Genomic DNA, 25,881 nt, shown 5'->3' on the forward strand with positions numbered 1-25,881 from the left:
GACCCCACGCGCCCTCCCCCTCGCTGCCAAGTCCATGTCGCTGCAACCCAGCATCCTGCGGGCCGGACACGCTCGCGCACGGTGTGCAGCCGCGTTGTCGGCATCGGCGTCGGCCTCGCGTCGATCGTCCCTCCCCCTTCCTCTCCGTACCCTCCACCCCGCACGTCACCCCGCCTCGCAATGTTCACGCCACCTGTCGACGAGGATACGACCGCGCATGCTGGCCGCCGGCTCTGCAGCGTCGCTCGTCCGTGTGCGCCGACACACCACAAAGCCCGGAGAGCCTGGTCCATCGACCGCGTCAGCGTCGGCCGCGGGATCCGCTTCAGGCAGCAAGGTCGCCCAACATGACCACGACCACGACCATGACCACGAACATCACGGGCTGTTCCACTCGCATAGCCACGACCACGGCCATTCGGAGGGTGCAGAGCAGATCATGGAAGCGCTGCGGAGTGGCAAGCTCGACCGCGGCACGAAGATTACGCTGCTTGGTGAGCTAGCGCTGGGTGTGAGCGACAGCTAACTCTCAGGCTTGGGAAGTAACATTGCGCTCACGATCACCAAGGGTGTGGCGGGCCTGCTGATGAACTCGGCGTCGCTGTTGGCAGAGGCCGGACATTCGTTGTCCGATCTACTGGGAGTGAGTCAAACCCTTTGCGCGCGCAGAGTGGACGCTAACATTGCGTGCAGGACTTTGTTACGCTTGCCACCTGGAGGATATCGAGACGGCCCCCAAGCGACCGCTTCCCATGGGGATACTCCAAAGTGAGCTATCAAGCCGGCTCTGAGCTAACAGCTCCAGTTTGAGACCATCGGGTCCATGGCCATCAGCGTCATCCTCATCGGCGGTGCCCTTGGCATTGGCCTTCACTCGTACCACCTCCTTCTCCAAACCCTCATCCCTTGGCTCGAGGCCCTGCCGTCTGACCACATCCTTGCCGGCCTGCAAGCGTGGCTCCCAAGTTCGGTCCCGTCTCCCCTCCTGGAGCTATTCCACTCGCACGGCGTTTCGGGCCACGAGCATGTGCATGCCCTCAGCGGGGACCACCATGGCCACGACCACGGCGCCGCTGCCGTCCTCAACCCTCATGCGGCATGGTTTGCGCTGGCCTCCGTCGGTATCAAGGAGTGGCTGTATCAGATCACCAACAAGGTGGCCAAGGAGGAACACAGCCCGGTGCTCAAGGCCAACGCGCTGCACCACCGCGCCGACGCGCTCACGTCGCTTGTCGCCTTGGGGTCCATTGTCGGCTCGTCGCTCGGCGGCGTGGCCTGGCTGGACCCTGTGGGAGGCATCGCCGTGTCCTTCTTCATCCTGCAGCAGGGACTGAACCTCACCAAGCAGGCGACCATGGAACTGCTGGACGTCGGCATCGACGCCAAGACCCAGCGCTCGATCGAGGAGGTCGCTAGCGCCCTCGTCGACGGCAAGCAGCTCCTGGCGTGCCGCAACGTCCGCGGCGTCAAGTCGGGCGGCCTCATCCAGCTCGACCTCACCATTGTCGTGCCCGCCAACATGTCGGTGCGTGACTCGCACGCCATTGAGATCCGCGTGCGCGACGCCATTACCGCCGCTCGCAAGGAGGCGCGCGAGGTCAAGATCCACGTCCATGGCGAAGACTTGCCGTTCGTCCCCGACCAGCCTCTCCATAGCGACGAGGACATGTCGCGCACACCGCCCAACAACGGCCCCAACAACGACTTTACTCGACACGGATGCTAGAGTGCTAGGGGTGGATGCTAGAGTGATACTGTTTATGACGGAGAGATGGTATCTGTATGTCCACTGAGAGGGCGAGTGCAATGGACGACAAGGTCTCACTGAAATGACAAGGTCGTAGCTCTGACACATCGAACGCAGGCCCAGGCAATAAACAGGGGTATGACCGCTTCCTCGCGCCACTGTGGGGCAGACCTGTTTGTTAGTCATGAGCTGAGCTGTTAACAAAACTGAGACGGTGGATACCATATCAATGCCGCTGTACTGGGGCCTATGTGGCTACCAAATGCCATTAAAAGCGCCTGATCTATAGGTCTATACAAGCACACTCCCTCGTGCGCTCACACTGTACTGTACATCTACTCAGAGACCAACTGCTATCTACTGGGCAGTGCGGTAACCTCGTACGGTGGTGGCTGGTCCGTCGGCACAGCAGCAGACGGGAGGCCATCCACTGATGACTGCGAGGCGCCGTCTGCGAAACCGGGTGGAGGCAGAGGTGGTGACTCTGGCGTTGCGTCCGACAGAGGGTGCTGCTGCACCTCCAATGGGTGATGCATTTCATCGGACGATGCCGCAGTGACGGAGGTACCCAGTACGGGCGAGGGAGGTGTGGACGCTGCGAGCGTTGACTGCGACGCGGTCATACCGAGGCCAGCCGCGCCGGCCACGAGTCCAGTCCGCTCGAGCACGACCTCATCGCGACCCGCGGCAGGTTGGTAGACTGGAAGCGAGCGTGTCGAGGGTGTGCGATGGACGCCAGCCTGCTGAACCTGTTGGCCGCTGGGCGCGGGTGGATTGGGCTGGAAGCCGCCTGGTCGAGCGCTGTATGCCAAGTGGGTTGGGAACGAGTCGCCGGTGTTGTTGGGCACCGCGCTGGGGTGTCTTGGGCCCTGTATCCTCCTCCTATGGCGTCTCATGGGGGGCAGAAACCACTGAGCGTGTCAGTGTTACATGTAGCCATGGGGCTGCTGGGGGTTACAAGTCTAGCAGCCATGCGCAAACTCACGCAGATAGTGACAACGATGACGACCGGGATCATGACTTGGACGAACATTCGCACCCTGCTCATTGTACTGTCAGTATCATCCTCGCTGCCTTGCTTTGCGGATGTCGTCGCTGCTGCTGCTGTCGAGCTTGTTGAACTGGCAGTCTCTTCTACGCTCCGGAGAAAGACGAACACGGGCGTTGGCGGGGGCAAGTTGGCAGGGAGAGTTGGTGCTGCGCTGACGCATGCAGCGCCTAGGATACCCGCCAGGATGGCTACATGTCCATCCTGAGGGCCGTGGCGAACACCCATCGTGTGGATGATGGTGAAGACGGTGGCGGTGGACAATGGTGTTGTGACGGAAATGCCCGGAGTGTCGAGGTGGACGAAAAGAACGCGCGCTGGACAGGATGTATGATGGGTGGCGACAACCTCACCATAATGTAGCCCCCAGTTCTCACCTATCAAACCTGCCAAGCTGCCACCTTATTATTGCTTCTTGTGCCGCTCCGCTGTCAGCAGCTCAAGCACTTCCCAAGTCACACTTGTTGTCAACTTGGTCAAGAGCGCACAGGTGGGACTCCAGCCTTAGTGACGCCTGCAGGGTGCCGCTCCTCCGCCTCTAGGTCCATGTGAGAGTCAGTTGCGAGGACGAGGAACAAGTGGGTAAACGCATGCACATGTATTGATCACACACCTCGCACTGTTGGTCCTGGGGCACCATAATGCACACAAGCAACATCTCCCTTCTTGACGTTACCCCCATCACTCAGCACCAATCCCCAACAGGACCAGACGGGAGAAGTCTGGCAACACGTTGGCGGCACGGCACTGACAGTGCAGATTCCAGATCCCCAAGGCCAAGAAGCAAGAAGCCTGAACCTGAGAGGCAGGACTCCAAGAAACAGGACAGCTACTCAACCAGCACCAGCAGCAGCACCTAAAGTGCCCGACAATCCGAGCGGCTCCAACTCGACTCCGCCTGATGAACCTTGCTTCCTTGACCGCTACCGTTTCGGGCCCCCACCTGCCCGCGATGGACATGTGTCTTCGCGGCGCGTCCTAATGAGAATATCCATGTTCATGCATGTAGCGCGCGTTTGACCTCTTATGGAGAGTGTGTCCGTGTACGGTAACATGGGGGGGGGGGGGGGGGGGGGGGGCGATCAGGTCCTGCGACGTTTCGGCCAATGTGGCATTGTGGCCGTTATGTGACGAAAGTGATGGCCGTGAACGCGCGGCCACTTGGCCGGCACATGGGATCTGGTTGCCATGTCGGCCCCCGTTGTCTGCTCTATATGCCGAACACATTTTGCCACCCCCCCAAGCCTCGGACAATACTGCTGCTGCTTGCTCCCAATCGCTATCTCGGCGGCCGCCGGCCGCCGGCATGCCCCTTCCCCACCATCTCGATGTCGCACAGGTGCCAGGGCGGTACCATGGATCGCATTATCGGACCCTTTGCAGCACTGCTATCCACCAGGGATGTCACTCTACAGCTTCTATTGCGAGCGCGTCCCTGTTAACGTGAGCGGTACCGCCGCGGGGGCCCAGACGCCCACATGGGTATATTCAGCGGGTGCGAGCTGCTCGTTGCTGCGAGTGGCGTTGTCGTTGGCAGCAGTTGGCGGCGGGCCCCTTTGTACCGAACAGTCCGAGGCCGACGGCCATGATATATGGGGTGGGACAGTGACATCAATGCCGCCCGTACGGCGCCGCCCCCCCCCCGAGACTCGAGAACTCATTAGAATTCATGTGTGGAACTGGTGTATGAGCTGCTGCTGATTTGAATCTGCAGAGCGAGACCCCCTGTGATCTGGTCGATCTGGCCTGACGGCGATTGTGTGAACATGGCTGGCCGATCGGCGACCGTCTCGCACTGCGAGTTTGTGTGTTGGAACTACGGATATGGCAAGCCCATAAACAGACACTGATCACTGAACTGCGCTTGCATGTCTCTGTGCGTTCATGCCAAGACAAGGTTGCGCCTCCCGTGGCCCGTAGGGCAGACCCGCCGCAGCATGCAGCATATGCTGTCCCTATTCTCCCGTAGTATCTCCGAGCGTCAGGTGCGGAATATCCGCAACATGAGCGGGTTTACCGAGAAAGGTGCAAGTGTGTTGCCATTTTTCTCTCGTGGCCGTGGAGCTTTGGGGGCCTGTGTGCCGTTCTGTTCCAGCCTGCCGGCTGTGCCGCGCGTCGTCGTACGTCACAAATGGCACTTGAAGCATGTGGGCTCGCAGTCTGGGAACGCCGGAACATGGGGTGCACGATCTGCCTTGCTCCCGACAGACGATGGGGGGGGGGCGATGGCACGACGGCAGTGATCCATGATCCCATGATCCCAGTGAGTGGCCACGCGTCGTCGCTATTTAGCACTTTTTTGTTGCTATTTTGCTATCTTTGCTCACAGCCAGCGCGCATGCACTGCGTGTCGCGTGTGCTCGCCAGCTCGCCAGGTGTGTATTGCTCGTGGTGGTGCCAAGACGCTCGGAGCCGTCTGTCCGGGCGGGCGCCGAAGAGACGGAGACGGCCATTTTCCTTTTGTCCCTTATTGTTTTCTCCGCCGCACGTCTGTGCCCCGCATTGTTGCCCCGGCAAGCGTGCCGAGCGGTCGAGCGGTCGAGCGCGCGAGCGCTGCCCGTCGTCGCGTGTCGGCCTGGGGCGTGTGTGATGCTGTTGCTTGCTTGCTGGTGGGGCGTGCGGGGCGAGGAGATTTGTACCGACGTCCGAACCGACACAGCAAGCACACAGTGCGCATGCGCTGCCTGCGCTGCATACCCATCGTGCCGAGTGAGTCAACCGCGCGTCGGCGGCAGTCGCCCGACCGTGACGTGTTGCCTGGAGCATTTCTCTCGTCGGATCCGTTTGTTTGCACCATCCACTCAACGACCTTTCTCATCTTCCAACACTTTGTCCAACAACACATCTCACACCTCTTTTTCGTCCATTCTCAAACACCACCCGCCACCCTTTTTCCACCCCACCCCCATTTACACCTCTGCCCACACTCATTCTCCTTCACCATGTCCGCTCCCGACCCCGCGCAGCCTGCGCCGGTGACGGCTGCGCCGACCGCCGCTTCAGAGTCGGCCACCACCACCACCACCAACTCCGCCGCCCAGGCACCTCAGCTCGCCGTCACGGCTCCAGTCGAGTCCCCACCCGACACCTTGTCGTCCGACCACGAGAAGGGCTCCCCCACCTCCGCTGCCACTGCCAACCATGACCTCCCCGCCGTGGACGAAAAGGCCGCCATGCACAGCAGCCGTCCTGCTTCGCCCGGATCGCTCCTCCTCAAGCCTGGCACCAGCGGCGCCCCGGCGTCCGCCTCCAAGACGTCGCTTGCCAGCAGCGAGCTTGACACCAAGCTCCCTCCTCAACGGAAAGCCACTCCGCCTCCTGTGAAAAGGAAGAAGGGCCTCTTTGGCAGGAAGAAGAAGGACGAGGGCGGCGACAAGGAGGACCTTGCCGAATTGATCAAGCCAGTCTCGCTTGCCCACATGTTCCGTTTTGCGACCAAGCTCGAGATTTTCATGGACGTGGTGGGCGCCATTCTTGCCGCCGCGTCCGGCGCGGCCCAGCCCCTCATGACCCTCATCTTCGGTCGTCTCACCGACGCCTTTACCCAATTCGGAATCATCTCCACCACTGTTGCCTCCGGCGGCAACACTCCGGAGAACGTTGCCACGCTCGAGGCGGCCAGGGCCGACCTCAAGCACCAGGCCGGCCTCGACGCCATCTGGCTTATGATGTGAGTCCTGACCCGTCTTGTGTGGACCACCACCTTGTTACTGACAAGCAAACAGCATTGGCCTCGGCATCTTTTTTTGCACATACGCCTACATGTGGATGTGGAACTACACCTGCGAGACGCAGAGCAAACGCATTCGTGAAAAGTACCTGCACGCCGTGCTTCGCCAGGACGTGAGTTGTTTGTTGTGTCAGTGTTGCGGTGGCTGACCGCTGTTCTTCAGATTGCCTACTTTGATGACCTCGGCGCCGGTGAGGTCGCCACCCGTATTCAGTCCGACTGCCACCTTGTCCAGCAAGGTCTTGGCGAGAAGGTACCGCTATGTTGCCAGTTCCTCGCCACCTTCATCACCGGTTTCGCCCTGGCATATGCCCGTTCGCCACGCCTTGCTGGCGCTCTCACCTCCATTCTCCCCGTCATTTTCATCGCCGGTTCGATCATGGGCTGGGCCATGACCAAGTTTACCACCGTGTCGCTCCAGTACGTGTCCAAGGCCGGCAACTTGGCCGAGGAGGTCATCTCCTCTATTCGCACGGTCCACGCGTTTGGCACTGCACCGGTCCTGGGCGAGAAGTTTGACAAGGACATTCGCAAGTCCCAGAGCAACGGCATGAAGGGAGCCATGGTCGAGGGTTCCGGCCTTTCGGTCATGTTCTTTGCTATTTACGCGGCGTACGCTCTTGCCTTTGTCTACGGCGGTATCCTTGTCACCCAGGGCCGCGCCACGGCCGGCATTGTCATGAACGTGTTCATGTCCATCCTCATCGGTTCGTTCTCTCTCGCCATGCTCGCGCCCGAGATCCAGACTATCACCAAGGCCCGTGCCGCTGCCGCCAAGCTTTGGGAGACGATTGACCGCGTCCCCCCCATTGACTCGGACGACCCCAACGGTCTCAAGCTCGACAACGTCGAGGGCCGCCTCACCTTTGAGAACGTCGTGTTCCACTACCCTTCGCGCCCCAACGTCCCTATTCTCAAGGGTCTGAACGTCGACTTCCCAGCCGGCCACACTTGTGCCCTTGTTGGCGCATCTGGCTCGGGCAAGTCGACCGTCATCCAGCTTATCGAGCGCTTCTACGACCCTATCAATGGTGTTGTCAAGCTGGACGGCCACGACATTCGCTCGCTCAACCTCAAGTGGCTCCGTCAGCAAATCGGTCTCGTCTCGCAGGAGCCTACCCTCTTCGCCACCACCGTTCGTGGCAACGTCGAGCACGGTCTTATCGGCTCTCAGTGGGAGAAGGCCTCGGACGAGGTTCGTTTCGACCTTGTCAAGAAGGCCTGCGTCAGCGCCAACGCCGATGGTTTCATCTCCAAGCTTCCCGAGGGGTACGACACTGTGGTTGGTGAGCGCGGCATGCTCCTGTCCGGTGGCCAGAAGCAGCGTGTCGCCATCGCCCGTGCCATTGTTTCGGACCCTCGCATTCTTCTTCTCGACGAAGCTACCTCGGCTCTTGATGGTCTTTCCGAGCGCGTTGTCCAGGACGCCCTCGACAAGGCTTCCGTTGGCCGTACCACTATCGTTGTCGCGCACCGTCTGGCTACTATCAAGGACGCGTCCAACATTATTGTCATGGGCGGCGGCGAGATTCTTGAACAGGGCACCCACAACTCCCTCCTCGAGAACGAGGAGGGAGCCTACGCTACTCTTGTTGCCAACCAGAAGCTCTCGCAGACCGCCGCTGAGCACGCCTCCGCGGACGTCGAGGCCGACTCTGATGATGACGAGGTCGTTCCCGGTTCGCCCCTTGACGAAAAGTTCCCTGGTCTCAAGCGTTCTGTCACCGGACGCTCCGTCGCCTCGGCCCTTCTCGAGCAGCAGCGTACCCGCCGCGAGGCCGAGGAGGAGGCCAAGGAGAAGATTGGCTTCTTCACCATCTTTAAGCGTCTGCTCACTCTCAACAAGGAGCACTGGCGCTGGTACGTTGCCGGCACCGTTGCTGCAATCTGCAGCGGTATGGTCTACCCCGCTCTCGCCATTATTTTCGGCAAGGCCATCACCGACTTCCAGATCCAGGACCCAGAGGAGCTCAAGACGGCCCTCAATGAAAAGGCCCTCTACTACTTTATCGTCGCCATCCTTGCTGCCATCTGTATCTGGTGGCAGAACTGCTCCTTCTCCAGGACTGGATGGCAGCTCACCGGCAAGCTGCGCTCGATGGCTTTCCACTCGGTGATGAGGCACGACATTGAGTGGTTTGACGAGGAGGAGCACGCCACTGGCGCCGTCACGTCCAACCTCGCCGACCACCCGCAAAAGGTCCAAGGTCTCTTTGGTGTCACTCTCGGCTCGATCATCCAGTCGTGCGCCACCCTCCTCGGCGGCTGCATCATCGGTCTCGCCTACGGCCCGCTCCTCGCCCTCATCGGTATCGCCTGTATTCCACTCGTCGTGTCGTCCGGTTACATTCGTCTCCGTGTCGTCGTCCTCAAGGACCAAAAGGTCAAGAAGTGGTACTCGGCCAGTACCCAGATGGCCTCGGAGGCTGCAGGCTCCGTTCGCACCATCCAGGCTCTCACTCGCGAGGCCGACGTTGACAACAACTACTCCCGGGCTCTCGACATCCCCTTCAACATCTCCAACAAGGTCGCTGTTCGTTCTCAAGCTCTTTATGCCGCGTCACAAGGCATAAGTTTCCTCGTTATTGCGCTCGTGTTCTACGTGGGCGCTATCTGGATTGCCGATGGCAAGTACGACACGGCCACCTTCTTCACCTGCTTGACCGCGACCCTCTTTGCAGCCATCCAAGGTGAGTGGCAGAGGTGGAACGGAATATGTGCCACAAGTGGACCGGAACCAAATCAGGTACCGCTGCCGTTTCAATTTGGTTCCGCTCCTGGTCGATTTGATTCCGCCCACAGTGGCACCCCCTATAGTCTACACTGCTAACCAACTCCTCAGCCGGCAATGTCTTCAACTTTGTTCCTGACGCGTCGTCGTGCAACTCTGCCGCTCGCTCGCTCCTGTCGCTCTTTGACAACGTCCCCGAAGTCGACGCCGATTCGGACGAGGGCGAGGTTGTGGACCCTGCCAAGTCTGTCGGCAATCTCCGTCTCGAACACATTCACTTCCGCTACCCCTCGCGTCCTGCTGTCCGCGTTCTTAAGAACTTGACCCTCGACATCCCCGCGGGCAAGTACGTTGCCCTTGTGGGTCCCTCGGGCTGCGGCAAGTCGACCACTATCCAGCTCCTCGAGCGCTTCTACGACCCCCAGTCCGGTACTGTCACCATTGACGGTGTCGACATTCGTGAGATGAACGTCCAGAGCCTGCGCTCCCAGATGGCGCTCGTCTCCCAGGAGCCCACCCTCTATGCCGGTACTGTTCGTTTTAACATCCTTCTGGGTGCTGCCAAGCCCATGGACGAGGTCACCGAGGAGGAGGTTGTCCAGGCTTGCAAGGAGGCCAACATTTACGAGTTCATCATGTCGTTGCCCGACGGCTTTGACACCGAGGTCGGCGGCAAGGGCTCGCAGCTCTCTGGTGGCCAGAAGCAGCGCATTGCCATTGCCCGTGCCCTCGTTCGCAACCCCAAGATTCTCCTTCTCGACGAGGCGACCGCCGCTCTTGACTCGACATCGGAGAAGGTCGTCCAGGCCGCTCTTGACAACGCTTCCAAGGGTCGCACCGTCATTGCTATCGCTCATCGCTTGTCCACAATCCAGCGTGCCGATATCATCTACTACATAAGCGAAGGTGCTGTCGCCGAAATGGGTACCCACGCCGAGCTCATCGCCAGGAAGGGAGCATACGTGAGTGTTGTGATGATTTTCGGGACTTTCGGGGGATTTTGTTTTTTTCAACCAAGCTGACCCCACCCAGTTTGAGCTCGTCCAGATGCAGAACCTCAGCAAGATGTAAAGACTGTCCCAGGCGATATCTGAGTATCACGAAAATAACATATGAGCGCGACGGCGTATGTTTGATGGTGTTAGAGCGCGCGGCGCATTGATGGTTTTAATAGTTGTGAACACGCATGTCATGCTGTCTTCTTTTTTTTTTCTCCTTGGTCTGTGCCATAAGATTCCGTGGGGCGCAAGGGGCGTCAAAGGGGCGAAATGGTAGGCCTCCTTCTCTTCTTCTCTTCTTCTCTTCTTCTCTTCTTCTCTTCTTCTCTTCTTCTCTTCTTCTCTCCATCCCTCTCAACCATCCGTCTCTCATCTCAATCGCAACCCATCTCCAACATGACCATCCACCCATCGCAGGCGCTATGGTGGGTAGTCCCGTTGCCACTACGAGCGCTCAGAGCTCACAATCGTGTTTAGCTCTCCAGCGCTCCGACTCGCTTCCGGGTCACTTTACCGTCCTCTCATTCCACCCTTCTCACATTGGACGCACCTGTCGGACGTCATGCTCGGTCGCAACTGGTGTCCTCCCGTCTCAGTCCTCCTAGCGACGTACGACGAGATCCAGCAATGTCCGATGACCGCCCGCGGCAACAAGGACGTCATGCATGCCGACTTCATCGAGGTTCTCGAGCGCTATCCTTTGACAGACGCCGACAATGACACCAGCATTCCGCTCGAAACCCGTCGCACCAACAACCGCTGCATCTACATGAATTTCAATCTGCTCTATGACAGGCTTGCACCCGCGGTGCACAAGTACGAGACGTCGGGCGAGCGCATCAAGCTCTTCATGCCTCGACGCAAGGACAAGGGCGTCGCGCAGACAACGAACAAGGGCCCGAACGACCTTGTTGTCTGGCCTGCCATGGGTCGCAGCGTTTAGGCCAGCCTGGCCGCTTACATCATGAATGACCCAGCAGGCAAGAGGGCATACATGGCCTCACACCTTGCCTTGGCCAACTACCTCAAGGACCATTCTATCCCCGTGGCAGCTTGAAACGGGCCTGCGCAACTCTAGCAAACGTTATTGCGGCATTCACGTCGTGCCCAAAACCATTCCACATTGTCAACCACTTGCCCACCCTACGCCTACTACTGTCGGGTAGGTCTACATGGAACTTTTGAATGGCTGACATCAGAATCTTTCCTGTCTTGTGCAACTGCTGCCGGGAGTCTATGAAGTGGCGTCTTGACGACCAGAGGAGGGAAATGGCCCGCCTCGCCGACCAGAACATGTGCGAGATTTCGGATCTGGCAGCACCCAAAGAGACTGCGTAGGTATCAACTACATTAATTTGCTGACTGCCTGTAGCTCCTTAAGCCTATTACTCCCCCAACTTCTTGTGCGCCGACGCGCACAAGGGCAACCCCGACTGCTGTGGCATGTCTTGGTGAGTGTCGTACGCTAAACGCATCTAACAGCAGGGTGTTTGCCCCGTCGAAGGTGGTACCTGTCTCGCAACATGGCGGGTCAACCGATTTGCGCATCTTGCCTTCGGGCCTATCCTCGCGATGTGATGCCACATGTCAGTCTTGTGCAGAAGATGCCCCGCTCCCGGGGGGCAACAAGTTTCTGGCGCGCTTCCTTTCGGTGAGTGAAATCTCACTTGGCCTCCCGCTCATGTCCCAGACAATGACCCCACTCCGCAAGGACACCCCGGCCAACGACATCATCAAGCAGCTCTACGAAAACTTGTGGAGCTTGGATGCCAAGCTTATCGTGACCGTCAACGCACAGCTGTCCCTTGTGGTTCACCCGACGGTGTGGGAGGGCTCGTCGTCAGAGGTGCAGCTTCGCCTTGTTAGGGACACTCTGGACCAACTGGCTGAGACTATCGTGAGTTGTGTTGTCTGTGGGTGGGCGATGGCAATGGCAATGGCTAATGGCTAATGGTAGACGGATGGCCTGGTGTGACATGCATGGCGGAGGTGGTGGAAGGCGCTGCAGCAGTTTACAGGGGTTAGTTATAGTTAATGCAGGAGATATGTGGAAGCTCGAGCTGTTACAATTTGGCATGTAAATTCCTGTGCGATCCCTGTCCAGTGCGCCAGTGCGCCAGTGCTCAATCCTACATCTTGCAAGTAGTACAATGATTTCTTCTCTAACTAGGCTTCGCCATGCAAATACGTCCTACTCGGTCCTTTTTACTCGGTAGGACCAAAGCTAACACCCTGGGCGAGGGGCAGCTTGTTGCCGTAGTTGACAGTCGCCGCGCTCCAGCGGACGTACTGCTTCCAGGCATCACCGCCCGACTCGCGGCCCCATCCAGTCGACTTGTTACCGCCAAAGGCGGCACCGATCTCGGCGCCCGAAGTGCCGACGTTGACGTTGACAATACCGCAGTCCGAGCCCTCGGGGCCGAGCCACTTGCCCATGTTCTGCAGCGAGCGGGTGAAGAGCGACGACGAGAGACCCTGGGGCACGGCGTTGTTGATCTTGATGGCCTCGTCGAGAGTCTCAAACTCGGCAACGTACAGGATGGGCGCAAACACCTCCTCCTGCCAGCATGGGTCGTCGAGCTTGGGGCGGACGACGGTGGGCCAGACCCAGTGGCCGCCGGTGGCCTCGGGGAGGGTCTCGGGGGCAGCCATGCGGCCCGAACGCTTGGTGAGGATCTCGCCGCCGCGCGAGGTAACGTCCGCGAGAGTCTTCTCGTAGTTGCGCACCGAAGTCTCCGAGTGGAGGGGGCCGATGAGGGTGGCGGGGTTCAGGGGGTCGCCCATGGCGAGGGTCTGGGCCTTGGTGGCCGAGTCGTAGAAGGGGAGGAGGCGGTCGAGGAACTCCTTGGCGATGCTCTTGTGGAGCAGCAGGCGGCGGGTGGAGGTGCAGCGCTGACCGGCGGTGCCGACAGCAGCGAAGAGGACACCCTGGAGAGCGAGCGACAGGTCGGCGTCGGCGTCGACAATGACGGCGTTGTTACCGCCAAGCTCGAGGATGGTCTTGCCAAAGCGGTCCATGACGTTCTTGCCGACCTCCTTGCCAACACGCTCGGAACCAGTGAACGAGACCAGGGGGATCTCTGGGGACGCGACAAGCTCCTTGCCAACCTCGACGTCACCAGTGACGAGGGCAGCGGCGGCTCCGGGAAGGCCGTTGGCCTCGAGGACCTTCTGGACAATCTGGGTCACCGCGATGGCACACAGGGGGGTAGTGGGCGAGGGCTTCCAGATGGTAGAGTTACCAGTGGCAAGAGCGATGGCAAAGTTCCAGCCCTAGGTTTGGTGTCAGCAACGAATGACAGATAACGATAACGCGGCGGACACTCGCGCCACGCTCAGGAACCAGCACTCACGTAGACAGCGACGGGGAAGTTGAACGCCGAGAGGATACCGACCACACCGAGAGGGTTGGGGACCTCGTAGATGACGTGGTCGGGACGCTCCGATGGGAGGACACGGCCAGCAACCGAGCGCGAGAGGCCGACACCGTGGTCGCAAATGTCGATAAACTAGGGACCAAGTCAGACCAACGACATTCCCAAGATGATCGCCCTTTCACTCACCTCCTGAACCTCGCCCTTGCCCTCGCTCTTGATCTTGCCCATCTCAAGCGAGATGAGGTCACCGAGCTCGCCGACCTTGTCAGCGAGGGCGACGCGAATCTGGCGAATAACGTCGCCACGCTTGGGGCCGGGCATGGCGCGGACGGCACGAGCAGCCTCGGCCGACTTTGCGATGGCGATGCGAACCTCGTCGACGGTGGCCTGGAAGGGTCAGCTTCCAAACGCATTTTCAATGGATTGCACGGCTCACAGTCTGGACACGGCCGATCACCTCGCCGGTAGCGGGGCAGGTGGTCTCGATGATCTCGCCGGAACCGCCCCAGGTGCCGTCAAAGACACCAGGGATGGTCTCGCCGCTCGAGGGGAGGCCGACCGACTCGAGGACCTGGGCAGCACGGGTGGAGAGCATGCGGGTCTTGGTGGTGGAGATGCTGGCCTTGGCGGCAAAGGCCGAGCGGATCGGGGAGCTGGAGGAGGCAGTGGCGATGGGGGCCATGTTGAAGTGGATGGGGTTCGTGTGGATGCGACGGGAGAGGAGCCTGAAGTGTGATGCGATCATGTTGGGCGACAGGTGGATAGATATAAGAGAGAATGGGCAGAAGGAGACTCCGTGTCTTGTACCAAACGGTGTAGTGGAGGACGTGGTTGCTCGATGCCTGGTCGACGGAGCTGGCGCGTGTGATGCAACGACCCATTCGTACCGTTCGACCATGATCCGGCGCGTCTACGGTGCTAAGCGCATGTTGCCGGCTGGGGGCCCACAGGTGTCATTGTCTGGAGGGGGGTCGGAGTCACCGCCCGGAGCCGCAATTCCGTGGGCAACCGGATTCATGTCCTCTCCATACGCGAGGGAGTACTGGGTCGTGGCTTTATCGCTGCATATCTGGGGTGTCTGGGGCAAGAAAAGGGGGAGTATGCACCATGCATGTGGGCCATGTGGACCGTCGACGCTTGACGCAATCGCGGCTGCAACGTGCAACGCGTGTGGTTCTTGCAGTCGGCGATTAGATTACCGTGATTAGCCGACGGGTTTCCTATTACAATGGTATTTGAAGTTCATTTCTAATGGCACGTCCTCCCGTGATTCCGGGACATTGACTGATTTCCGGCGGGGCGACGCGCACGACCGACGACGCGACTCTCATTTGTTGTCATTTCCATCCACCACCACCCGCTATCATCGGCCCTCGCAGCCATGGCGAGCTCGACAGCGGAACTCCCGGCAGCCGTGTCCGCCCCTCCATTGCTACTCGCACCATTGCCGCTGGCGTTTACGCTCGACTTGTCATGCCCGTTACCACTGCCGACAAGGGCAGGTGCCCCGGCAATCACTACTCTGTGGCCGTTCCCAGTCGCGTGCGTAGATGAGCCAAAACCGACGGAGGACATTGTACTGACGGTGCATAAGTGGTCCCAGCAGTGTCCCTGCTGAAGATATTGACGCGTATGTCAGTCGACGATACTACGAGACGCTGTATCTGGGAGAGGTGAGTTGCAGAACAACAACATATGCGACGACGACAGCTCACTCACAACAACAGCTCCTCTTCCCCATCGCCGGCCTTGTGAACGACCTGGAGCGCACCGCCGCGTCTCACAATGAGTCTCTGGATCCCATCATCGCCAAGCACATCCTAGGTCTGTCGGCCATCGAGACTCGTCATCGCCGTACGCTTGCCCCCGTCGTCGCCGCTGCCATTGCTGCCGTGGACGGCATGGGCAGCGGTGTTGATGAGCCGGCCATGACCGCCGGCCTGAGTGACTCTGAGCGTGATGTGCTTTTCACGGCTATGGAGCTGAGAGTGAAATGCCGCTCGGTGGCAGAAGGAGAGCGCGGGTTGCCCGTCAAGGGTGTGACTGAAGAGTTTGAGAGGAGAGAGTGAGCCCCCGTCATGATTGCTCTGCGCTGACCTTGTCCAGGCTGCTTGTCCAGCTCGTCATGTTGTTATTCTATCGCAGCCGGTACCAAGCCACTGCCGTGCCCAAGAAGAAGAAGCGCAAGCGCCGCGACACCCAACCCCCCACCCCTCTTGAAGACCCCGACGCCGCACTTGAGCTCCTTGCCGACCGTATTGGCTTGTGGCTCGCCGTGGCAGAGCTCGGTATCGGCCTGGACGCAGACGACATCAACGGCAGGGAAAAGGAAGACGAGCGCAGCGTGTCATTCCGTCTCAAACGGTTCTGGGAGCTGGTCCTCGTCCCCATCTTCCTGCCTCGTGAAGCCACGTTTCTCGCGTCGTTCCACCTCAAAGTGTTTGGCAGGCCCATGCCCGAGGAGCTGGTACCGCAGAAGAAACCACGTAAACCAAAGGTCACAAAGCGACTGTCTGTCGACGACGGCGCTGCGCTGCGTGACCCTCCAGCAGCAAAGATGCAGCGGTCCACATCACGCACGTCGCGCATGTCGGCCAACTCGCCTCCGCCAAACGGAACCCAAGCACGTATCCTCCAGCGCTCTGTCTCGCGCGCCGCCAGTGAACACGGCGACAGGCTGCGCCGATCGCGTTCGAGCTCAATGGATCCCGTGAGCCTGATGCGCGATCCTGGTCGCCCAGTAAGCAAACAAACCATCATCCGCGCACCCAGTGGTAGGGATATATTCAAGGGCCGCGAAGTGGGGTTGATCCGCCGCACCAACAGCGTGCTGCGCCAAAACAGCCTCAGCCTCAAGGACAAGGGCACCAAGGACAAGGGCACCAGCGATGGATCGCAACAGAGGTCTGGCGCGCTCTCACGTACCGTTTCATCGTCTGGCGCGCTATCGCGCACGACGTCATCAGGCCTCCTTGGCCGCCGCAACACGGAACAAGCACTCCGGCGCAAGGAGCAAGAATCGCAATCGCAGCTCCAAGCCCAGGCCGACGCCGAGACGCTCATCTTTGAGACGCCTGCAAAGCCCAAGTTTAACTTTCGTGCGCCGTACGGCCACCCCACGCCCATCCACGAGGAGCCGTCGTCGGCGGAGCGTGGCGGTAGCGCAAGTGTGCTGTCGTTCGTGGCGGAGACGCCCATGCGTCGTTCTGCCGGGGTGGCCGAGACGCCTGTGACGGCGCGCATGGCCATTGTCCGCGGCACGCCGTTGGCCAGGCGAGACAGCGACGACGACGATTTAGGAGGGTTGATGGTCATGACGGATGAGGAGGACGGCGGCGACGACGACAAGGCCGATGGAGCCAGGTGTAGGGGAGTGCCAGAGACACCTGTTAGATAAGATATAATAAGACGAGTGCAATACTGTTGTTCCATGCCATGCAGAATTATGATGATGTGCCTGCGCTCCTGATACTCTCTCCGTTACGGTCTTGTCGTTACACCATGTCCCGGGCATCCCTCTCTTCCCTCTCGTCATCGCCATCACCCAGTGAAAAAGGGTTGGCCGTGGCAGCAGCAAGATCGCCCTCGTCAAGCTCGTCATCCCACACGTCCTCCCTGGCATTCATCAGGCCCTCGTCCTCACCCTCGGGCAGGGCGATGGCTCCCACCGCGCCCGCGGCGGCGCCGGCGGGCGCGAACGCGTGCGTCCTCCCCTGGGCGTCGCGGTACGAGGCGCCTTGCACGGCCGAGAGCGGCTGGTACAGCTCGGCAATCTCCGACCTGCGGCGAGCGCGGCGGCGGAGCAGGACGCCAATGTACAGGAACAGGCTCGAGCCGAGGAGGTTGGCGAGAATGTCGCCCCACTGAAAGGTCTTCCACTGCAAAAGGAAATGGTCAGCCGGCGGGGGGAAACAACGGTGCACGGAGAGGTGGCACGTACGGGCAGGAGCGACTGTGTAATCTCACTGATCACACCGCCGACGAAGAAGCCGAGGGAGAGTGCGAGGATGAGCGGCGCACGGCGGATGTACCACACCCGCGTGTATGGTCCCCTGTTGACACTGTCAGCAGCTGTGTTGACTCGGGAATCGCCGCACACGAGTGTGCGGGAATTCGGTCACTCACTCTGGCACCTCGAGGATGAAGTAGATTAAAAAGGTGGCAAAGCCCAGGCCAAAGAAATGGAGGGCCTTGTCGTTGATAGGCAGTGTTGGGAGCGGGGCGAACCCCAGGACGCCGAGGAGGATGAGCCACGCGGCGGTGAAGAAGACCATGAGCTGGAGGAGGTGGTCAGTACACTGGTCACTGCGTACGGGCTGCCGTCGGTAGGGCTCTAGAAGCCTGTGGTGCTGAGGCATCCAGTAGACCACCACTGCGCAGGGCGACAATGTCCCGTGGTAGGATGGCACGATGGTGATGACGTCGACACCAACGTGACAGCTGCTGCCTCGGCTTCGATCAGCTGCACGGTGTCGACACCGGGCCGGGTAGTAGCGAGCTCCGCATACCCAGTGGATAAACGAGAGATGGACAAGGACATCGCCGTAAGAGCGTGTGAACGTTGTACCCCGTCTGCCCGTCGCTCATACCGACGACGTCGTGTCGTCGGCACCTGGCACTACGGTCCTCCGCGGACCCCGTCTTTGTGCGACAGACTCTTCACCTCGCTCATCACCCCACAATCCAAGATTCTCATAAATCCCACGCAGCCCACCTGTATTGACGCAGGTCAACAAAGAAGAACACTCACCGGCCTGATCCGCAGGGGTGCGTCACGAAGCGCATAGCTCTGGAGGATTGCGTCTTCGGCCCTTTCGAGCAGCTGCTGCACCACGGCGTGTGGGCGCGGGTATGCGGGCATGCTGGCTGTGGTGTAGCTCTGTGCCGCCGGAGAATGCGTGTGATGTAGCCGAGTTGAGAGTGAGGGTGTGGGGTAATGGGAACAAGGACGGATGGAGGTGAGATGGATGATGGATGAGTGAGCAATGTGGAGGCACGTCCTCGGATGGGCCGACGGCGATGGGACCCGGTCGTGGTATTTGGGTGCCTTTTGGTGGCGGAACCGTCTTGGCTTCTGTGGCAACGACGCTCGCTACAACAAACGCAGAGCCTGGCATTCACGCTCTCGTCGTCCTCTTATGCATGAGAGCTAGGCATGTATGCATACATATGGGTTTGTCCACTGTGCGTCTTCCTTATTCGAGCTCGATGCACACCTTGCCCATGTGCTTGCCCGCCTCGAGGTACTTGTATGCTTCGCAGAGCTGGTCAAACTTGAACGTCTGCGGGGATGTCAGCTCGAGTTTGTGAAGCAACAGCTGAGGGCGAGGCCTATGCCAACTAGGGCAGGACGGTGACCCGTGCCCTGGGACTCACCTTGCCAACGACAGGTTTAGCCCCACCAACCTCGAGCGCCGAGACACAAGCCTTGAGCATCTCGCGGTTACAACAGAACACTCCGCGGACGTTGGCGGCAGAGTACAGGATTGTCTGGGCAATGTCTGTGAAGAACAAGTAAGCTTGGCGCTACAAGCAGCTCCAACCTACCTTCTTCGAGGATCTCACGGGGGATGGTCTTGTACACGCTCATGTACCCTGCCCGTCGTCAGCTAAATCACACTTGTGGCAAGCTAGCTCACCGGAAACAGCCACCAACCCTCCTGCGCGTGTACTCCTAATACTCCTCCCCAACGTGCCCCTGCCTCCAATCTCAATAACGAAGTCCACTCCTTTTCCATGCGTCATGCGCCGCACCTCCTCGTCCCAGTCCTTGATGAGAGAATAGTCGATTGTCTGAATGACATTCTTGGGAGCGCCAGGGCTCGCCAGCGGCCGAAGCAGCCTCTCGGCCTTGTCGAGCTTATCCAGGCTGCTGGACGTGAGGATCACGCGTGCCCCAGCGCCGAGCGCGAGCTGGGCGGCGCAGAGGGACACGCCGCCTGTACCCAAGCAGAGCACCGTCTCGCCGGCTTGCAGCTTTGGCTGATGGCCATACAGGGACGACCAAGCAGTCCCGAACGCAATGGGGAGAGTCGCGCCTTCGAGGTATGAAAAGTTGGATGGGATGCGGACGGCCTCTTCCTGCGAGCCATGTCAGTGACAGCTTCCACGTTCTTTAAAGGTGAGAACCTACCTCGTCGCAGACAAAGTACTCTGCAGCGACACCATCGATGCCGCCGCCCAGGCCACGGCGGAGAGACTTGAGCGTGAGGTGTTCCTCCTGCATATTTAGCAAGCTGTCCATTAAACTACCTGGACGTACCCAGTGGTGGCCCTGTGGGAACACGGGCGCTACGTGATCGCCGACCTTGAAATGCGTGACCTGAGCGCCGACCGACTCGACGACACCGCAGCCGTCTGGACAACGTCAGTGGGACAGGCAGAAGCGATGACGAGTGAGTGGTACGCACCGGAAACGGGGACAAGGCCTTTGGGCACCGAGTGCGGGGGATACTGTCCCGTGGCAATCTGAATGTCGCGCGCGTTGAGCGAGATGGCCTTGATCCTAATACGGATCTGGACGCTAGTGTCAGGAAATGTCGTTGCTGGTACGGCATCTCGACTCGTGGTCGCTCATCGCTCACCTGCGTCGGCGACGTAATGTCTGGCAGTTTTGCGTCCTGCTCCAAGACCAGCCCGTCAAGAGAGTCGGTGCTCTCGAGGACATAGCGCCTCATGACTGTGGGACTGGGCGTCTGCTGCGCTTCTGGTGCTGCCATGGTTGATATGGTTGGTATATGACGTTGTTGAGCAAAATGACCATCGATTCATGACCAGACCGGCGGGGGTGGAGGTGGATCTGGCCAGCGTTCGCTTAATTCGCCTCCCCCATGTTCCCAAGTGGCAAGGCGTATGCAGACGGCACCGCAAGCGTCGAGCAGCTATTCAAACAAGAACCATGCAAACAAGCGCAATATGTGTACAGTGTGTTGACGTTGACACCGTACAGCGTCCAAACATCAGTGCTGTACGTACTGCAAGTACTCTTGCCCCCTCTCAAAAAGGGCAGAGTAAAAAGCAACGGACAGTTGAGTTTGATTAGCCTCTAACAAATGGCAATACAAGTATCTTATATAGAAACATAGAAACACCCCTTTGTTTGTTTGGACCCCCCACCTCCGCCCCGCTGACGTAACATCTGTCAATCCGGACGTGTCTGCTTTTTCTTTTTACTTTTTTTTTCTGGCCCTTTTTGCAAATCCCTTTCCTTCCGACCCTCGTGGCCCTTTTGCTCTGGCTGACCACATACGCAACTCGAGTTTATGTTGTTTATTTATTCATTTTTATTTATTTAAAAAGCCCTAACCTCTCCCACTGACGAAATCCACCCCTCGTCCATGCGAGAAGGACCCGCACTTCCTCCGGTCACAGACAGTTCCCATGCAGGGTTCTCGGTCCAGCATGCAGCACTTGACTGCACGTGAGTTTGTCACGTTGAGGTTATTGCTCTGTTCGGGTAGCCATCGGGTCCCCGGTTGTGTCTCAACGATCAATGATGCGCTATGGAGGAGGCACCCACCCATCCGAGACATCCGCCCGTACACCGGCTGCACAGGCCCCAGGCTGTTCGCCTGCCGGCGGGGAGTACTCGCCCAGATCAAAGAACCAATCACCACAACAACGGGCACTTGGTAACCCCTAACTACCAACCCCTTCAGGAGAGGGCCATATGCGAGGTTCACATGCAAGCCCCTCCCACCGCTGGATGGCATGGCAAACAACGTGTAACATGATCACATCTCGTGCTAGGCTGCGTGCTCTTGTCGAAATGCTGACGCGTGTGGTGTGATTGACGTTCTTGGTTGATGTTCTTGGGAAATTGGCCGAGAAGAAACAGAGACTGACCCCACCGTAGTAACACAGGGTACAGGCGGCCGGGCAAAATGCCGAGAACAGACTAGTATGAAAAGTGGCGGTTGTAGCGCCACGGCGTATGCATATGAGATGCGTTGAATAGACCCAGGATAATCCAGGATTCCAGGACCTTCGTTCGGATTCCTTTTCGGCAGCGGCACTTGCCTGCTTTCTTCCTTTTGCTTCGCCGCGTCGTATTATCTGGCGCAGGGAAACAAGTAAGACCTCCACTGCTCGCGTCCGCCGTCCGCAGATGTGGAAATTCACCGTGCGGGTGATGTTTGCGGGTTCCCTGTTGTGCCTCGTTTGCACAAGGGATGAGGCGCCGGCCGTCATTCAGCATACGCAAAGACGGTGGATTAGGCCAGCCGCCACACTCAACTCGCAACGCCAGCAATCGAATCACCGGCCACAAGTCCTGCGGCCTGCGACAGTCTTCGTACTTCCGGCCTGCGTCGTCGTCCACCACGCCGGCATTTGACGGTCCTTCGTGCCGACTGTCGTCCACCACGGCACCGCTCGTCCCTGAGAGGATTCCCGCATTCCAGACTCTCTCGGTCGATCATGCGAATCACTCAGCAACAGACGTACCTTCAAGGCACACAAGTCTGGGGCTTGTTGGGGTCTGTTGAGACGCGCTCGTCACATCACAGACAATCCCACCATCCGTGCCATTGGGGAGTGGCCCTGGGCACTCACAATGCACGTCGCGTAATTCAAGGCGGCCATGAACTTCCCGTAGACCGCAACATGTTGTTGTTGTTGCAGTTTTCTGGTTTGTGGCAGTGTTTATCTGCAAATAAGGTGTGTGCTCTCAGTAGAGTACGCAAATTCCAGCAGAGTGGTCTAGCGTCTTTGTAGAGTACAGCTACAGTCAGTCGCGATCAATTCCGTGAATTCCATGAGGGGCGGCGTTTGCGTGGACTCGACGGGTGGGCTAGCGTTCTGAGCGCCCGGGGGGGGGGCAGGGGCACCACTCCCTCTCACGAACCCCACAAACCTGACTGAGACTGACGGTTGAATTCAAAGGGTGGAGGCTGGATGTGTGATGTGATCGGTCAGCTTACTCTGTCGCCGTCCCACACTCTCAGGTGGTGGTTGGTCTGTACCTTCCTTTCTTAGCAACTTGTTTGTCTTCCTCTTCTGGCACCCACCTTGTCGACAACTCTATCTTCCTCAATGTTGTCGAGGCCTGAACATCAACTCCCGTGTACTTCTGTATTACGCAAGTGATTATATACAATAAACACCTGACTTCCTTTGGACACTGATAGATTGATATTCTGTAATCATACTCGAGTTGTGTTTTGCTGTGAGAACTGTTCCTAAAAATTATAAAAAACGTGTGCCATCAGAGTCGGTCCACATGACTTACCCAAACTACAGCCCAAAATCTCACCCCGTCCAAGGAGAGAATTACTGGGGGCCTTTGTACCAGTGCCGTACACTGCAATCTGGATCTTATAGCCAAACTTGACAAATTGTTCATAAAAACGAAAATAAAAGAGCTACGAAGGGATATTTCTAAAGGAAAGCTGTGCTATGGCGGGTGCGCCAGTCCTCGAGGGGTCTCCCCCTCGTATACATATGTCGCTTAACATCGCTTAACATCCCCAGGAAGACACGAATGCGGCGATGTAAGCAGTGTCGTAAGTCCAGTGGTCGGCGCATGATTGGTAGGTGACCGAACCGACGGTCTGTCCGCTTTGGCAAGCAGCCAGACCAACATCAAAGGCAGTCTGCATTTCGGCGATAATGCTGCTGCAGGGACGGCTGTAGATACCGACTTGGGTGCAATCGACCCCGTCGCTAGCGGTCGGGCAAGCGTTGACATCCGCCAAGAGGTCGGCGCGAATAGCTTGGTAACCGGCGTAGCAGGCCGCCGAGCTGGCACCGGTCACGGCGTAGCACTGCTTATAAAGCCAGCTAGTGATTGTACTCAGCGCGGTCAGAGCAAAGCAAGGTGCTTCGCAGTTGGCGCCGCATGGCGTAACTTGAGAGAGTAGCGACAGCTCGTAGTTGCAGACAGCGTAGGCGACGTGGCACTGGTTCTGGTACATGCCTCCGGCGGAATTGGCGACCACAGTGGCGTCGGCCATGCAGGTAGTGAGGGTCTGCTGGCAAAGGTCGTACGCTTGGAGTGAAGAGGTTGGGCAGGTCACGCAGTCGCCGGTGCTCGATGTGCACTGCTCCTCATACAGTGCCGCGTTGGCATAACAAGTCGTGGACCAAAGCTCACAGGCGTAGTCGGTATCCGTCGTGCCCGCGGCCGCTTGGACGGACTCGCACTGCGAAGTCGAGATGGCGCACATGCCACTGAGCTCCTGGGAGAACTGGGGGCAGGTGTAAATGCAGTTGTTGGGCAAGCTGGTGGGTTGAACTTGGCGCTTTGCGGCCACGTTGCCCCAAACCTCAGTACGGCTTGGGCCCTGCGCAACGCAGAGCGTGGCTCCGAGGAGAGCCACGAGGAGAGACGACGGCGTGGAAGAAATTGAACGCATGGTGAACTGCGGCAGGCAAGCTGAGGGCAAGTGTCGATAAGAAAGCGGGCGTGAAGAAAAGAGCGGACTAGTTGGAGAGTAGAAAAAGGAAGGTGACGATGGGAATAGGCTGAAAGAAGTGTCAATGGTTGTAAACTTCGATGAGGAGAGGGCGACTTACCCAGTAACTCTGAGCGAGTAGAACGGGGAGGAGAACTGTGAGTGAAGATACGAAACGTGTGTCTTCGTCGTTTATATACCATTCTTTGAGCGTCACAGTGACACACACCTCTCTGGACATTTGCAAGCTACGGACCAGAGGAGATGAGAGCTGGTGAACGAACGCGGGAGTTAGAGCTGGTGGCGTTATCGCCACTGACTGTGGCTTCCGCCACACTGTTTCCTGGAGTCCCCTGTGCCGATAATTGATAAGTGAGTACCTTATACCTGAACTCTCGCGCCGGCGGGAAAGTGGTACGCGGGGCTTTGACCGGGTCAATTCTAGTCATGGATCATCGGCTGCCCTGCAATGCCAACCCGGTAGCCACACAATGAAGATAAGGGATACCGTGCCTCACAATCTACAGCGGATAGGGGATACAGTAGACTAGTGCAAAGACCGTCCACTCAATGTGACCTCGCAACATCCACAGATTGCTGTTTTGAGGAGTTGCAATTCTTGGGGCCTATTAGGATCCCCAAGCAGGGCCCCAACGTTCCAGACAGGCGTTCCAGACAGGTACAAATACACTGTGGTCTAGGCGTAGTTATGTTTATCACACAGGTTCCAAGTGCCGCCAACAGGACGCTGCGGCACTTAGCGCGATTCAGCCGACTGTGGGTTTGCTTGGCAGGCCCCACATGCCGATGTTGCTGCGTGGCAGGACGCGTCGCACTGAACAGCGTCAGCCAGTGGGTGGGTGCTTGCAAAGGACGCGCGTGGGGCGTGGGCTTCTGGTCCTGCAGCTATGCATTCGCCTTTGGCGCATCTGCCGGTGTACGGTGTTACGGCCGCGTGGGTTGCTCCGTGCCGTGTACCACGTGCATTTGCAAGCACAGTGTCTCTGGTTCTGGGGTAGAGAAACACGGTGTTGGAAGTGTCAAGGTCCAACGTGAACTGTGCACCCAATGTCACCCCCCCGCCTCGTCCTGCGGCTGTTCCGGATAAACCTATAGCGAACATTCCCTACAATGAATGCAAAGTTGTTCGGCCTGGCATCGGCTTGGTACCGCAAGACAGTAACCAAGACAGTAAGTAACCTGGACCCGAAAAGGCAGACGTTTGCCCCGACGTGGGTGGAGGCGACGACTGTGCTCACTCGAAATGTATGTACTGGCCAGTAACAAGAGCAACATCAAAGCCTAGCGAGGGAAGTATGCAGTAAGTGGCGTTTTATCGTCCTACCGTTTGGCTTGCTCGGGTGCCAGAGCACTCTCTGTACTTCGGTCCAGCTCAGCAGAGTTCTCATTTCCGCATTTTGGGTACAGGTACAGGAAAGCTACATGATCGGAGGAGGTTTGGTGTTGGGACAGGCAAACAAGAGACGGCCATCTTGCCAATGGCTGATCAATGGCAACCGAACATTGCATCTGTTCCCCAACGGTAAACAAAGTACATACTTTTTGTCTGCTAGCATCGTGGCGCAGCTGCCAATGGGGGGTCAGTTATTATCGCTGTCGCGCCCGGGGAAGGAAGGTGTCTGAGCCGATATGCCGTAACTCACCTACTGAAGCTGTTGGCCATCCCGGTTGGGACACCGGCGTTCACGGCTCGACCGTCATGAGGCCACCGGACCCACCGTCCACCGACCTGACGATGCACGTGGGCTCGCTTCACGGGGAACGCGGCGCATGGGGCCAGTGGCCAGTGAACGGCGAAACTGTGGCAACGTCGACTAGGGCACCACCCATCTTGC

General features: G+C 58.7%; 10 protein-coding genes across 10 annotated transcripts; 5 read left to right on the plus strand and 5 right to left on the minus strand.

Annotated features, from left to right (window-relative positions):
- Positions 1 to 180: 180 nt before the first annotated feature.
- On the plus strand, positions 181 to 1,726 carry EHS24_005249 (uncharacterized protein; the record flags this gene model as incomplete). The annotated part of the gene is made up of 5 exons (XM_028620779.1): positions 181 to 247; positions 306 to 494; positions 534 to 643; positions 694 to 768; positions 806 to 1,726. The coding sequence occupies 5 exons, from the start codon at positions 181 to 183 to the stop codon at positions 1,724 to 1,726; spliced, it is 1,362 nt and encodes a 453-aa protein (XP_028471995.1).
- A 374-nt stretch (positions 1,727 to 2,100) lies between these two features.
- On the minus strand, positions 2,101 to 3,023 carry EHS24_005250 (uncharacterized protein; the record flags this gene model as incomplete). The annotated part of the gene is made up of 2 exons (XM_028620780.1): positions 2,101 to 2,658; positions 2,733 to 3,023. The coding sequence occupies 2 exons, from the start codon at positions 3,021 to 3,023 to the stop codon at positions 2,101 to 2,103; spliced, it is 849 nt and encodes a 282-aa protein (XP_028471996.1).
- A 2,714-nt stretch (positions 3,024 to 5,737) lies between these two features.
- On the plus strand, positions 5,738 to 10,327 carry MDR1 (GTPase-activating protein; the record flags this gene model as incomplete). The annotated part of the gene is made up of 5 exons (XM_028620781.1): positions 5,738 to 6,465; positions 6,521 to 6,638; positions 6,689 to 9,215; positions 9,368 to 10,218; positions 10,289 to 10,327. 5 exons carry the CDS (start codon positions 5,738 to 5,740, stop codon positions 10,325 to 10,327), a joined length of 4,263 nt encoding a protein of 1,420 aa, XP_028471997.1.
- A 323-nt stretch (positions 10,328 to 10,650) lies between these two features.
- On the plus strand, positions 10,651 to 11,197 carry EHS24_005252 (uncharacterized protein; the record flags this gene model as incomplete). The annotated part of the gene is made up of 2 exons (XM_028620782.1): positions 10,651 to 10,679; positions 10,732 to 11,197. The coding sequence occupies 2 exons, from the start codon at positions 10,651 to 10,653 to the stop codon at positions 11,195 to 11,197; spliced, it is 495 nt and encodes a 164-aa protein (XP_028471998.1).
- Positions 11,198 to 11,947: 750 nt separating this feature from the next.
- EHS24_005253 (uncharacterized protein) lies at positions 11,948 to 12,229 on the plus strand (the record flags this gene model as incomplete). The annotated part of the gene is made up of 2 exons (XM_028620783.1): positions 11,948 to 12,151; positions 12,212 to 12,229. The coding sequence occupies 2 exons, from the start codon at positions 11,948 to 11,950 to the stop codon at positions 12,227 to 12,229; spliced, it is 222 nt and encodes a 73-aa protein (XP_028471999.1).
- A 230-nt stretch (positions 12,230 to 12,459) lies between these two features.
- Positions 12,460 to 14,376, minus strand: EHS24_005254 (uncharacterized protein; the record flags this gene model as incomplete). The annotated part of the gene is made up of 4 exons (XM_028620784.1): positions 12,460 to 13,527; positions 13,608 to 13,763; positions 13,818 to 14,018; positions 14,068 to 14,376. 4 exons carry the CDS (start codon positions 14,374 to 14,376, stop codon positions 12,460 to 12,462), a joined length of 1,734 nt encoding a protein of 577 aa, XP_028472000.1.
- A 636-nt stretch (positions 14,377 to 15,012) lies between these two features.
- On the plus strand, positions 15,013 to 17,028 carry EHS24_005255 (uncharacterized protein; the record flags this gene model as incomplete). The annotated part of the gene is made up of 4 exons (XM_028620785.1): positions 15,013 to 15,173; positions 15,226 to 15,304; positions 15,359 to 15,696; positions 15,738 to 17,028. 4 exons carry the CDS (start codon positions 15,013 to 15,015, stop codon positions 17,026 to 17,028), a joined length of 1,869 nt encoding a protein of 622 aa, XP_028472001.1.
- A 97-nt stretch (positions 17,029 to 17,125) lies between these two features.
- On the minus strand, positions 17,126 to 18,492 carry EHS24_005256 (uncharacterized protein; the record flags this gene model as incomplete). The annotated part of the gene is made up of 4 exons (XM_028620786.1): positions 17,126 to 17,509; positions 17,572 to 17,683; positions 17,757 to 17,908; positions 18,382 to 18,492. 4 exons carry the CDS (start codon positions 18,490 to 18,492, stop codon positions 17,126 to 17,128), a joined length of 759 nt encoding a protein of 252 aa, XP_028472002.1.
- A 334-nt stretch (positions 18,493 to 18,826) lies between these two features.
- EHS24_005257 (uncharacterized protein) lies at positions 18,827 to 20,350 on the minus strand (the record flags this gene model as incomplete). Its single annotated transcript, XM_028620787.1, has 8 exons — positions 18,827 to 18,913; positions 19,008 to 19,132; positions 19,179 to 19,226; positions 19,271 to 19,712; positions 19,765 to 19,851; positions 19,894 to 19,988; positions 20,042 to 20,147; positions 20,216 to 20,350. 8 exons carry the CDS (start codon positions 20,348 to 20,350, stop codon positions 18,827 to 18,829), a joined length of 1,125 nt encoding a protein of 374 aa, XP_028472003.1.
- A 2,739-nt stretch (positions 20,351 to 23,089) lies between these two features.
- EHS24_005258 (uncharacterized protein) lies at positions 23,090 to 23,986 on the minus strand (the record flags this gene model as incomplete). The annotated part of the gene is made up of 1 exon (XM_028620788.1): positions 23,090 to 23,986. One exon carries the CDS (start codon positions 23,984 to 23,986, stop codon positions 23,090 to 23,092), a length of 897 nt encoding a protein of 298 aa, XP_028472004.1.
- Between the last annotated feature and the right edge of the window lie 1,895 nt (positions 23,987 to 25,881).

This window comes from Apiotrichum porosum (assembly GCF_003942205.1).
Source record: "Apiotrichum porosum strain DSM 27194 chromosome Unknown scaffold_20, whole genome shotgun sequence".
NCBI classification, from domain to species: Eukaryota; Fungi; Basidiomycota; class Tremellomycetes; order Trichosporonales; family Trichosporonaceae; genus Apiotrichum; species Apiotrichum porosum.